Below are 13,447 nucleotides of genomic sequence, written 5' to 3'. Positions count from 1 at the left end.
GGCAAGGATATATCTATATCTACCCTTCTACCAAGGGATATGTCCTTACCGCATCTAAAGTTATAGCTATTGGTCAGTCAGCCTGAGTTCTACCTGCTGTGGACTGGCAGGCAGAGAAAAGAATGTCTGTACTGGTGGAGTGATCGTTCTTGATTACCAAAGAGAACTTGAATGCTGCACCGAATGCAGACAAGGAAGACCATGTCTGGAACTCAGGGATCCATAGATTATGATTTGTATGACTTCCACAGTCAGTAATAACAATGAAAAGACAATTAAGACAATTTGGTCTGTTCAGGGCAAGGCAACTAAAGGCTCAGGTTGAAAGTTGGAGTCAGCAGCCTCCTCTCCATCCCCAGGAAAGTAAGCTGTTCCACCTGAAGGGCTGAGTGAGGGAAATCTAGAATGTGTGGTGGATGAGAGAGATATCAATGATCAATTATGGCTTGGGATCAACTGCAGCTGCAGGAGCTGGAGCTTATTCTATGAATTCTTGCATCTGAAGTCTTTTGAAAAGATCATGGCTGCCTCCCAGCCTAAAGGCTCAGTCACGTGGACTTAGGTTATAGGTAGCCTTGAGCAATGCAAGGGACAGACTACTGAAGTCCTGCCTCATTGCTTCCCAGCTTCACCTCCAACTTCCACTGTGGCTCAGTGAAAGTCTAGGTGGGCTTGGACTCACTTCTTTCACTTCAAATGGATATTTTGCTTTCTGCCCTGGAATGCCTCTGATACTGCAGATGCTGGAGGGAGCTCACTCAGCCCACATACCTGCAAAGCTCACAGGGAGGAGAGGTGGGGTGAAAACAGTAGGGGTGAAAGCAGATGACCTCCACCTGATGTGCTTTGAGTGGGCATCTTAGGAAGCTGTCTGGACACTTCCCAGGAGGTCCTTGGGTATTTGAGCTCCTGTTTTACCAACAGCAACAACTCTAATAATTTACCCTTAGACTTACTTTTCCTTCTTCCCTGTCTGAATCTCCTAAACCTCTCCCTTCTGTTCCCGAGGTCACCACCTAAATACTCATATGCTACACAAGCCCTGTCCTAGGCTCTGTTCTATATGACTAAGACAAAAGGCAAAAAGGGAAATACAATGACAACATAGTACATGTTCTATAAAGTTGAATTTAAGCAGTACTAGGGACTATTCTTTATTTGGAGATTATATCCTTTGCTGGGATGGTAGCAGAATATTGAGTCCCTTCAAAGATGTCCATGTCTGAATCCCTGTGAATGTGTTACCCCACAGGGGAAAGGGGATTTTGTAGAGGTGATTATATTCAGGACCTCAAAATGGGAAAGTTAACCTGAATTATTGGATTGGGTGAAGGCACCAAATGTAATTACAAGGGTCCTTACAAGAGGAAGGCAGGAGAAATCAAGAAAGATGTGATGACAAGAAGCAGAGGTCTGAGTGATGCAGTTGTGGGCTCTTCCGGTGGAGGAAGGGACCATGGGCCAAGAAATTCAGGTGGTCTCTAGAAGCTGCAAAAAATGAGAAAGTGAACTCTCCCTTAGAGCCTCTACCATCCTGTCAACACCTTGGTTTAAATCCAGCAAAGCCCTTTTTGGATTTCTGATTTTCAGAGGCGTAAGCTAATAAATTCATGTTTTCTTAAGCCCAAAAAATTTGCAGAAATTAATTATAGGAGCATTAGAAAACTTCTGATGTGCTTGGTGATAAAATGGCCTATCTCTTACGAAAGGACGTTGATACTAGATGTTAGTCACTCTTACGTGGCAAATAAATGTTCTTACTCGGCAAATAAAAAACATTCCCAAAATTTGTTTGAAACTGGCCTGGTGTATGAAGTTCTAAAGTATGGGACTCACCATAGCCAGCAAAGGCTCTAAAAGATTTTTACAAAAAGCTAGTTTTCCTTGAAAACCCCATTACCACTTGACCGTCAGCAATGCCAGAAAAGTAATCTTCCTCCTGCTGACTCCCCGCACTGAGCTTGAGTCACAGTGATGAGTTTTATGCTGGATACTTTCTGTTTCCTCTTCAGATCCGTTCTCTACACTTCCACCCTGCGCTCTGAACTCTGAGAGATTGACCATAATGGAACACATCCGTGGACGCCCTTGTTCTCTGGCTTCCAGCCAGGTTCAGCCAGTGGGAGGCACCAGCAGGTGCCTGGAGGGTGGGAAGAGAATGAGGCTGCGAGTTCACTCACGGGGCTTCCACCGTCCAGAGTTGCTACAGGCCGCAGCATCCCTCTCCTGGAGGCCACCGCTGCTGTCAGGGGCACTTTCCCTACCAACCCCTTTCCCAGGATCCAGTAACCACTCCAACAGTGGCGACTGCTCCTCTGACTGTTGAAGCCACAGGGTCCTGCAATATCCTTAGTAGCTTCTCTAAATTCTGACCACACCTTCATAAATAGACCTTTTATCGCACTATCCTCCAAGTACGCAGTATGCATGTGCCCTCTGTTTCCTGCCTAAATCCTTACTGATGGAGTTAGGAAGCGTGGGCCGCTCTTACCATGAGGGTCAATGACGGCTGAAGTACGTTCCTTCACGTTAGCATTCCAGAACACACAGCTGACGTTCCCGCGCAGGTGTGCCTTGAGGCGCAGGACGCTAGTGACCTGGTAGAGGCCTTGGGAGGTCTTGGTGTGGCTGGTGTTGGCAGGGGCGCTGACGTTTGGCCAGAACACCTCTGCCAGGGGATAGCCTTCGGCCTGGCACGTGAACTCTACCTCGTCCAGCCCTGGGATCCTGAGGAAATGAGTGTTTATTTTCTTGTAGGAAGCTGGATAACACAAGAAGAAAAAGAAATAAGTCTTTCTTTTCTGATTCCTCGACAGCTTTGTACTCAATGGCATGTGGTAGGAACAAAATTACCATCATCAATGTGAACCAATAAGTGTTAATTTTGTACACATGTCTTTTGTCTCTGATATCACACTGTTTACACTAATTTAATTCTTATGGTATAACAAAACTGGCATTGTTGATATTCCCAGTTTTTGTTGGAGGTAGCTGAAGTGAGATTGAGTATTTTGCCTAGACTCGTAGGGCTAATAACTAGTGAAGCCAATGTCTGCACATTGGAAGCTTGATTCCAAATCTCGACAGGGCTTCATCCCACCACACTCTGTGGCTTCCTTCCCATTTACAAGACTATTGTAAATTATCTCACAGCTGAGGACTGGAGAAAAGAGAGGATGAAAAGTAAAATCACTAGATAATGCTCACATTCTTATTTGCTGCTTTTTCTACAGGAGAAAATTCTCTTCCCATTTCCCCCTTTCCTTAGAAGTGAGATTAGGAGGAGAAAAATTAAAGACCTAGATTCTGTCTATAAGTAGTCAAGAATTGGCTATATTTATGACCTCTTCTCCTGTCTAACACACACACACACACATTTCTGTGTAGTGTATGCTGAGTGAATCCATCAAACGTGGCTCCCTGCCCTCTAGAAAACTGAGATCTAAAATGCATACAAGTAACAATGAAAACAACAGGAAGACACCAGGACAAACTGCAGAGTTATCTTAGATTATAGCCGAAAAATAAATATTAACAACATATGCAGATATAAGGGAGTATGGAAAGTAACCTGTTGATTTTTAGTGAAGGGAAGAGGAAAAGAGTACTTGCTTTCATTAGGTAGGAAATATTTTAGAAACAGAATTTTGATTGCGTATATGGCACAAGTGTGATGAAACAATTTTTTCTAAAATTGTTGGAAAGAGTATACACAGGTACACCCTTTGTGAGAAGCAATTTTACATGAAAATCATGATAACAGCCATGTGGAAGGCTGTTAGGCACCAAATGTGCATAGAGTACTAAAGGTTTGCTAGGGGCTAAGCTTTGTGCCTTGTAATTTTACACACTGTGGAGGGAAAGGAATGTGCAAGCCCCTCTCACAATTTTTGCTCCTTGAGCACCTCTCTTTGTATCTCAGTGTCATGAGTTGCTAACTTGATTTATTATAGCCAAAGATGCTCACTGGGTCACAGTTCGTTGGACTGGGTGACTGCATCTTGCATGCGGTTCACAATCTGTGGCCCTCTCTTGAAGTTCTTGCCTCTATGTGATAAAGCATACTTGACTGGCTTGCCTGCCTCAAAAAACTCTGACATCTTTCCTGCTCACAGTTTTCCAGCTTCCAGGAACTGGGTGGGTGGGGTGGACTCTCTTATCAGTGAGACTGGATAGATGCGTAACTTTAGGCTCTTTTTTCCCTAAACATAAGTTAAGATGAGTGTGCAAGAAAAAAGAGAAGCCCTGAAGTTGGGAGAGGGAAAAGAAGAAAATCATGTGCTCGTCTAGTTATTAATTTAAAACATGGAGTTCACTTCCCATTTGGCTATTGATCCTTGTGTGTAGAGCTCACCTGGTCCAGGACTTGGAGAGGAACAGGGGTGAGTGGCTCTAAAACCTGATTCTATCTCTTTAACATATATTACCTCATTTAAACTCTTCAAGTACCCTAGGAGATAGGTAAAATCCATATCTCTATTTTGTAAATAAGGAAATAGCTGGAATCTGGGGTGAGGAGGGGGACTCTAGCTCATGCCCTTCATGGCTACATTATTCTGAATTCTGTATTGGAATCATCATAAGAGGATGATTGTCGATGTAACTGCAAAAAGCTTGGGGATGGAGCAAAAGACACAGGAAGGGGGATATGTTTTCCCGGGGACTTAGGGGTACACGGAACTAGTGGAAGATAAAGAGAATCAGATTTTGAAGCAACCTAGTGAGGATTTGAACTGGTTAGACTTACCAGTCTCCTTGAAGCCAATTTTGATCAACTTCTAGCAATTCAACAGTATCTGAAGCATGCATTTTGAGGACTTGCCTATTTCTCATTTAATGTTATTTATCTACACTTATTTTCCCTTAGTTTGGTGTCTTCTTAAAATCCTTTATCCATAGAGTAGATTGTTCCTGTAAGCTCTAGGGTCTTGGGGTGGGGGGGATGGAGGAGAATACATGGCTGCCTAGGAACAATGTGTTGCATATGAAGGTTTGGCCCATTCCTACAGGGTAGTTCACAATAAGAGGCTGATCTCGGGAGACAAGTTGGAGGTGATTTCAGAGGTAGGAGGGCCAGGAATCAGGAGGGAGGCCGAAGCTGTAATTTGGGATATATAAATGAGGAATGAGAGAGATGTTCAACGAAAAGAACCATTAAGACTTGGGGAAGGGATGGGAGCTCATAGCCTGCATGTATCCAATATTAAAGATACCTCCATAGCCTTATGCAATTTGGGAAGTGGGTGATAATACATCATTATTAGCCACACACAATGGGGAAGCTGGACACCAAGGGGGATATTCTTAGGAATAGATGAGTAAGTTTTAGAATTTCAGATGTAAAAGTGATCTTATAATTCAAACTAGTCCAACTTCCTATTCTGCAGTTGTTGGGTTTATGTTTAATATATGTTATGTTTAATATATGTCAATTAGACCAAGATGGTGGTGTTTACACAATTCTTCTATTTTTTTGCTTACTTTATCCGTTATAATAGAGATGAGCTGAAATCTCCAGATATGATTGTGGATCTATTTCTCCTTTAGGTGTGTCAATTTTTGTTTATATGTTTTGAAGTTATGTGGTTAGATGTACGCACATTTAGGACCATTATGTTTCCCTGCCATATTGACTTCTTTATCATTATGAAATGTCCTTTTTTATCTTTAATAATACTTCTTTTCTGATATTGGTAAGCCGCTAGATAACTAGATTTTGGCTAAATACATTGATAAATGGAAGCTCCTACTTCCAGGAGCAGCCATTACCATAATTAGACAATAAGAAAGTTAAACTTTACTGGAAAGATCATCTTTCTGCCAAGTCAAACTTTGCCTCTTGGAAGCTCCAACCCATTAGTAATTGTCTGATTTAGTATGACAACATTAGAGCAGTATAGTAGTTATGAACGTGGTTTGACTAAAACTTGAGCCAAGAGCTGATTGCATGATATGTCAAGTCCTCAGGTTTTTCATTTATAAAACAAGTATGGGGACACCTGGGTGGCTCAGAGGTTGAGCCTTCGGTTCAGGTTGTGATCCCAGGGTCCTGAGATTGAGTCCCACACCGACTCTCTTCAAGGAGCCTGCTTCTCCCTCTGCCTATGTCTCTGCCTCTCTGTGTCTCTCATGAATAAATAAATAATATCTTAAAAAAAAACAAAACAAGTATCATACTTGGCCTTAACAGAGATGTTAGGAAGATTGAATGAGTTAGATGCCTAGAATATAGTAAAAACTCAATTAACATTAACAATCATTATTAGCTGTTGCATATGATCCTTTGGGTATTTGAAGATAATTGGCAAGCTCCATATAGTCTTTTCCTTCTGCATAAAATATGTCTACTTCCTTCAACCATATCTCCCAGGACAATTTTTAGACCCAATTCCATATACCAGTCTTTTTTTTTTTTTAAAGATATTATTTATTTATTCATGGGAGACACAGAGAGAGAGGCAGAGACATAGGCAGAGGGAGAAGCAGGCTCCCCAGAGGGAGCCTGATGTGGGACTTGATCCCAGGGTCCCAGGATCATGACCTGAACTGAAGGCAGACACTCAACCGCTGAGCCACCCAGGAGCCCTGCATATATCAGTCTTTGGATTCACTTTGTTTGTTAATAGAACATGACCTGTATTCCAGATTTTACCTAAGCAGCAGGAAGTAGAGTGTGGCTGAGTACTTCCTATGAGCACATTTTAGGCTGATGCAGGGTTTGACTCTAAGGTCATGAGATTACTTTTATTAAACGAATGATGGAGGCCCAGCTAGGTTGGCTATAACAGCCCTGTTGGCACCTGGAGACTGTGTCTCCTGGTTGACCCAAGACCATCAATCACCCTTTGTTAGTCCTGATTCAATGACTACTAGTCGTCTAGTCTGTTACAGTTCTAGTCAGCTACACTACCATTCAGCTTGCATTTTAGCAGGTTGTGCACAGGATGTACGCTGTGTGGGTCCTGGGCTTGTCTACCCTCAGATCCAGCCTTTGAGTTTTCTTCTCTGCTCTGTCCTGCATGCAGGCTGACTCCTGTAGACCTTATCTCCCAGGCTCCTGACAGCCAACAGGAGGCACGGTGGGAAGTCTGGAGGGCCAACAGAAGGGAGAATTTAGGGTATGTTCCCCCATGCTTGTGCTGAGACGGGCTCTCCAGCAGCACCCACAGCTCCTCCTTGCTCCTGCTACCCCTAGATGGGCCCGTTGTGTGGCTAGTATCTGTCATAGGCCCTGAGCTGCATTCCTCCGCCTTCCCCCACTCCCTCCAGTCCAGTGTGGGCAGCAGCTTCTCCTTATTGCTAATTGCTGATTTGCCTCTCTTTTCCCCAGCCAACTACTCAGCTGTTCTATTAAAAGACATGCCAGTTTTGGATTTAAATTTCTGCTGGTTGGAACCCTTTCGGTTTTCCTGGTCTTCTCTGACTGTGGGATCTCTAGGCCACTGGCAACTCTAGCATCTCTGAAATAGAGATAAGCTGCTGGTAGTATCATCTGCTTTATCATCAGAATGATGGCAACGAAGGTGAAAAAATGTAGCTTTACATGCCTTGGTCTTCCAGAATGTAGGTGGGTTTCTAGTCATCGCTGGAGGAAGTCTTTTAGGCTTGCTCCCAATTCATCCATTAGATGGGAGGAACCTCGGGTTAGACAGGTCGGACATTCAGGAGCTTCTTCCATTGCAGAATTCAGAAAATAATTGTCTTAACTCCAGCTTTCCTTATGACCTTCTGTTTCCCCAAAGGAGGGAAGGGAGAGATTTAGCCCCAGAAGTGCATTAGGCCAATGTTTTCTCTAGGTCCAGAGCCCAGCTGTTCTGTGTCCTCCCAAGGCTGCAGTGCTTCCCATGGGCTGTTTCTTCTCCATGTCCCTTTGTCTTCTCTTCCTCAGGGTGAAGGCCATTGTGAGAGAAAATGGAAAACTTTTGCCTCCTAGCTCTGTTCTAAGTCCTCCTTCGGACTCCCATACAGCGGGGGCCTCTTCTTTGCTTTGAAATGCTTCTGTGAGCCTCAGTCCAATCAGGGGGAAGAGTGGATTGGCACCCTCCCATCCCCCTCCTCATGTCCTGCCAGTGCCTTCAGGTGGGTTTGGCCCTTCTGTTCTCAGGACCCGTTCTGTGTCTGTCTGGGATCCTTTGCAGGGGCCAGAGGTCAGCCTGTGGGCTTAGGCGCTGGGCTTCCTGGCCTCTCCAGGGCCCCGGGACTCTTCTCTTCAGCCACGCTCCCTACCCTCCCTCTGACAGGTCACTCAGAGTTGGGTACTTGCAAGCTGCCTGCCAGAAACCTGAGTCTTAGGGCGCCTGGGTGGCTCAGTGGTTGAGCACCTGCCTTCAGTTCAGGATCCCATGATCCCTCGATCCTGGGATCGAGTCCCGCGTGGGGCTCCCCACAGGGAGCCCACTTCTCCCGCTGCCTGTGTCTCTTCCTCTCTCTCTGTCTCTCTCATGAATAAATAGATAAAATCTTAAAAAAAAAAAAAAAAACCAAGTCTTCTAGACTCTCTAGCCATTCTACCTAGTATTGCTTTTCCTGTGCTTTTGAAAAATTAGTCCTCTTTCCCCTGTATTTAATATGAACTGCCACCCAGATATCAAAGACGGTGCTATAAACCTACTTTCAAGTTCATGTCATCAAGCAGGCATTTTAAGGAAAAAGCACATCCTTTCTCCAGTCCTGTTTCACTGAAGCAAATCCTGAGGAGCCAGATGCCCCACGCTTCCTCCTGAGACCCCCTGATCAGGGTAAAATTCTCTCAGGTGATGGTCTTGAACTTTTCCTGGGTTTTCTTGCATTCCTCCTAAAAGGTGATGACACAGTATACATCCTTTCACACATTTATTAGGTTGGTTCTTAAAATTTTTCCTAAGTGTCTATATTGGAAAAATATATAATGTTTAGTGCTTTATAAACATTTATATTTTAAGTAAAACAATGATTTCGCTCTTACATATGTACCTAATGCTGTCTGGGTATCAAAGGAGGTATCTTTTATACACACCACCATCCATGGAAACATACATATAAAAATCGTCCCGTAATGGTCGGAGCTTTATGCTCTGTTTCACACCGTACCATTCCATGAGCCTCAGTTCCCATTCCACTTTTTCTATAGGATTTTATCCTAACTCAACATGTTAGAAAGCTCTTTTATTGCTTATCCTTATGTTTCTTTGCAACAACAAAATACGTTTAGCTTATTGGGATTGTTTCACTCATGATCACAAGGCTTCAAGTGTTCAAAGTTTCCTTCTGCACCGAAATCTAATCTCTATTATCAGTACACGTAAAATCAAAATGTAAAATATTATGAATATTGATAATGATTAAACATAAAAGATAAAATTTTCTGGAACTGTATCCCTTAAGAGGATGGATGGGGCTCTCTTTTTTTATTTGTCCATAATCTGAGGATGCATGTGGCTGTGGTTGGAATGATACAAGATCAGCTTCGATTCTGTTTCAATTTTTCCACTTTTACAGCAAGAAGGGCTAAGGAAACTTACTCGTATAAACTAGTGCCAGTGGAAGCAGTCTTGTTATAATGATGTCATTGCATTCTTAAAAGCCTTATAATTTATACAGCAAAAAAAGAATCCTACTTTATATTTTACCATCAGCTCTTAAATGTTACTAGGGCCTCCTTCAACTTTGTTGAAAACAGAATTTGGCATCACCTATCTTGCAGGATGATTTGTTAGTCATTACAGTTTGATAAGGTATCAATATTTCTAATCGCTCTTCTGCTTAGCACTATGGAAGTTTTCTACACTCCAAGCAATGTGCCACATTCATGATGGGTGAGAGGCACCCTTTTTTATGAAGTGGAAGAAGGCAATGATAAAAGAGGAAGTGTGTTAGGGGAACCCCTAGAGCCTTGCCTGGAAGGCTTATTCTCAGGCACACTCATTTTGGGAAAAGAATACATGGGGAAGATGAAGAATCAGAAACTCATTTCCTAAAACTGCCTGTGCCCCTGCAACCTCTCAGAAAGTCTTGTGATCCTCATATGCTGTAGTTGGAAAGCCATCGAGGATTTAAAGAATAAGTAAGTATGATTTAAAGAATAAACCGATTCCACACTTGAGCCATCTCTGCTCCAGTTGATGAAGCTGGCAGAGTGGCTTCCCAGGAATGAAGGGCAGCCCTCGGCTGGAGAGAGAGTGGCAGGATGGGCCCCTGAGTTGCCCAGAGACCCTAGATGCATACAGCTAGATGCAAACAGAGGTTAACAAACATGGAGGCGGTGAATTAGGGGTGCAGATACTGAATACATTAAGGGATCATGAGAATGGAGAGCCCACTTTCCTCCCATTAATTGAAATCAGACTAACTTCAAAGTTCTGGAGTTCATCCCAGTTCTGGATGGAGGAAATGCAATTAAGACAGAAGGCAATTACATCCAGGCTAATGACTCTCTTGATGATTCATTGAGTCTTGAGGTGAGAGGAAGTCTTTGAACCAGCTCTCCGGACACTCACCACCTGCCTCAGTTCTTTATGTTCATTATCTCTTCTAACTTTTACAATAATCCTCTGTGGTAGGTGCTACTGTGGCTAGCCTTTTACAAATAAGAAAAATGTCAGGTTGTAAAGGTGACATAACCTGCCCAAGGTCATAGGTGAAAACACCATTCACCCTCATGTCTCACCCTCTTGGTTTATCCTTCTTTTGTGTCAGATCACAAAGTCACAACATTGCTGCCAAGGTCAACCAATGGTCTTTGGGGACCAAAGTCTATGGACTTTCCAGAAGACAGAACAGATCCTCTGAGGCTTCACGAGTGGGACTGGGAGGAGACAGAGAAAACCCAGAACAGTCAGAGCAGGCTGAAAAACACAAGCTGGCAAAGTCTTATAAACTTGCTGGTCTTTCCCAAAATGGCCTTTTTCCAAAACAAACACAAACTTGAAGATTCTCTTCAGATTTAGGTTCTTGGCTTGTGTTGTGAGGAAAGCCCTTAATCCAGAGGAATGAGGACAGCTATTGACTTACCTGGGCTCCCCCAGCTCCCGCCTTCCCTTCTCTGGGCTCCGGCTGCTTCATTTGCAATATGGAAAGCTTGGACTAGAGCAGTGTTTTCCAAACTTTTTAGACTATGACCCAGAGTGAAAAAAATAATATTTTATATCACAATCCAACACACAAACACGCGCTCCTCTGAAACAGGAGTTTCACAAAATGACACTCACCCCTACTATGTGACACCTTCTGATCATGTCTATTCATTTGGGAAAAGACACTCACCCAGTTGCTACTCACTAAATTGATACTTTAATCCATTAATGGTCGGCAAACCATGGTTTAAAGAGGAGCTGAGTGATTGAGTCAGTGTTGATCCTTGGGAGAACCTTGAGCAAGGCAAAGCTTCTCTTTGGCACCCTCTTGTCTTTCAGGGACCCATTTCCTGCCTTCCCTCTAGATCCATACCTGATCCATACATCCATACTCCTGACCCTATTTTCCTTTCACATCAGCTGCTTTATACTCAGATGCTAAAAAAATCTCTCTGGGAAGGTGCTTCCGTTTTTCTCTAAGATAGCCCTGTTTCCCTGTAACCATCCTCCCGGGTTTTTTGTTTTTGTTTTTTTAAGGTTCTTATTTGTTTATTCATGAGAGACACAGAGAGAAAGAGAGGCAGACAGAGGCAGAGGGAGAAGCAGGACTCGATCCTGGGTCTCCAGGATCACACCCCAGGCTGCAGGCGGCGCTAAACCACTGTGCCATCAGGGCTGCCCTATCCTCTGGGTTTTTGCTTGCACTAATGCCTCCACAGATTCCAGTCCTTGAAACAACTCACCTTTGACTTTCAGAGTCAGATATTTGTAGTCCCAGGCGACTCCATAGAGGATGAGGCAACGATACTGCCCTGCATCCGCCACTTGGACGTGAGGGATGTGGAATAAGGCCTTCCCCAGGGGCAGCTGCTCCCCCAGCAAGGTGGCTCTCTCACTGTGCAAGGATGTATTGTTTTCCATCTTCTGCAAACTGGCCTTTAAGTCTCTGAGTTCCACAGGATCTCCAGTGTCAAAGTGACATTCCAGGGTCACATTGCTGCCAGAGTCTACTGTGTACAGTTCCTTAGGGACCGTCACTGTGAATAGAGCTGAACAAAACACAAGAAATTCTCCCACTATCTGCCTTTACATCTCAGTTCTGTACAGAGTGGGAGCTGAGGAGGCCCATCCCATCCCTGTGGCCCAGGGGACACCTGTCATCAGCTGGGCACTCCTTCAGGCTCCTTTCCCTCCTGCACCCTGGTCTGTCCGGGCAACCGTGGAACTCCTGATCTGCTGTTTTGAGATACCTCTCTCCTCTCAACACACCCCACCAGTGCAGCCCATTGCCATCCTGCCTCCTATTATCCAGGCTCATTTTCTCCATATGGATCAAATTATATCATCCCTGTCAAATACTACCTCCTCTCATGAGTGGTAGTAATAAGAATAACCATTTGTTGAGCTCTTACAATGTGTTAGTCTTCTGCCAACACACCGTCTCATTCAGCCTTCCCAGAAAGTCATCAAAGCAGAGCCATCTTCTTTTTAGAAAAGGAAACTGAGGCACAGAAAAGTAGCCAGGATCAGACCTAGGTATTGCTAAGCTCCAAGTGCCCTTAACCACTGCATAATACAAACCCACTGGACAAGCTTCTTCTTTTCTGTCAATTAGGAGAAGGGAAGAATAGAACTAAGACCTATTATACACCAGGTACTGTGCTAGGCTCTTTTTTTTTAAAGTGTTTATTCTCTTTTTTTTTTATTTTTTTAAAATTTAAATTCAATTTGCCAACATATAACACCCAGTGCTCATCCCATCAAGTGTCCTCCTCATTGCCCGCCACCCTGTGCTAGGCCTAGTCTTTATAACTACATCACTTAATCCTGAAAATACAACCATGAAATATGTATTATTATTACTGTTTTACAGTTGAGGAAATTGGCTCAAAGAGGTTCATGCCAGGACATACGGTTAGTAAAGTTAAAATTCAGAGTCAGTTAAATGTTTGATTTAAAAATCTATAGTTTCCACTGCAACAGTATTTCCCAAAACATGAGGCATATATGAAACATGCAAAATAATTTTATAGAGGGTAGAATTAAGGCCTGAGGGAACTGAATTATTCAGAGAGGAATTTATTTCCTCTTCAATTCTGTTTCAATCCTCCAAGTAACATATAACTTGCAATTAGGTTCTCACACCTCCAAACAATGGCTGTTTCTCCTTATAATAAAGCAGAAAGCTCTCAGGCAGATACTGTAGATATCTGGGTAGAATTTAATAATACTGCTTTCAAAAAAAAATAATAATACTGCTTTCATCACATTTATTTTTGCTATATCTTCTATTTACTAGTAACAGTGATACGGGTTTTCCATTTATCATAGGGGTATACCATTTTGTTCAAAGAATAAAAGTTGAGTTGATTTTAAAGAATTTATAAAAACAATGG

At 43.2% G+C, this 13,447-nt stretch overlaps 1 protein-coding gene across 7 annotated transcripts in view; it reads right to left on the bottom strand.

Annotated features, from left to right (window-relative positions):
* PDCD1LG2 (programmed cell death 1 ligand 2) overlaps positions 1-13,447 on the bottom strand; it is a 92,580-nt gene that overhangs the window by 57,934 nt on the left and 21,199 nt on the right. For 6 of the 7 annotated variants that reach the window (XR_013386239.1, XR_013386237.1, XR_013386233.1 and 3 more), the window contains 2 exons: positions 11,795-12,100; positions 2,492-2,761 (listed from right to left, as the gene is read on the bottom strand). Coding sequence is in view for 3 of the 7 variants with exons in the window: in XM_077909366.1 (XP_077765492.1) it covers positions 2,492-2,761; positions 11,795-12,100 (576 nt within the window). In the remaining 4 variants the exon portion in view is untranslated. Of the gene's footprint in view, positions 1-1,124; positions 1,489-2,491; positions 2,762-11,794; positions 12,101-13,447 lie in introns of those variants that run through there. The other variant, XM_077909374.1, reaches the window with a different exon arrangement.

This window comes from Canis aureus, chromosome 1 (genome assembly GCF_053574225.1).
Source record: "Canis aureus isolate CA01 chromosome 1, VMU_Caureus_v.1.0, whole genome shotgun sequence".
Lineage (NCBI taxonomy): Eukaryota > Metazoa > Chordata > Mammalia > Carnivora > Canidae > Canis > Canis aureus.
The sequence above is the reverse complement of the archived record's forward strand: the minus strand, read 5'-3'. Positions and strand labels throughout refer to the sequence as shown.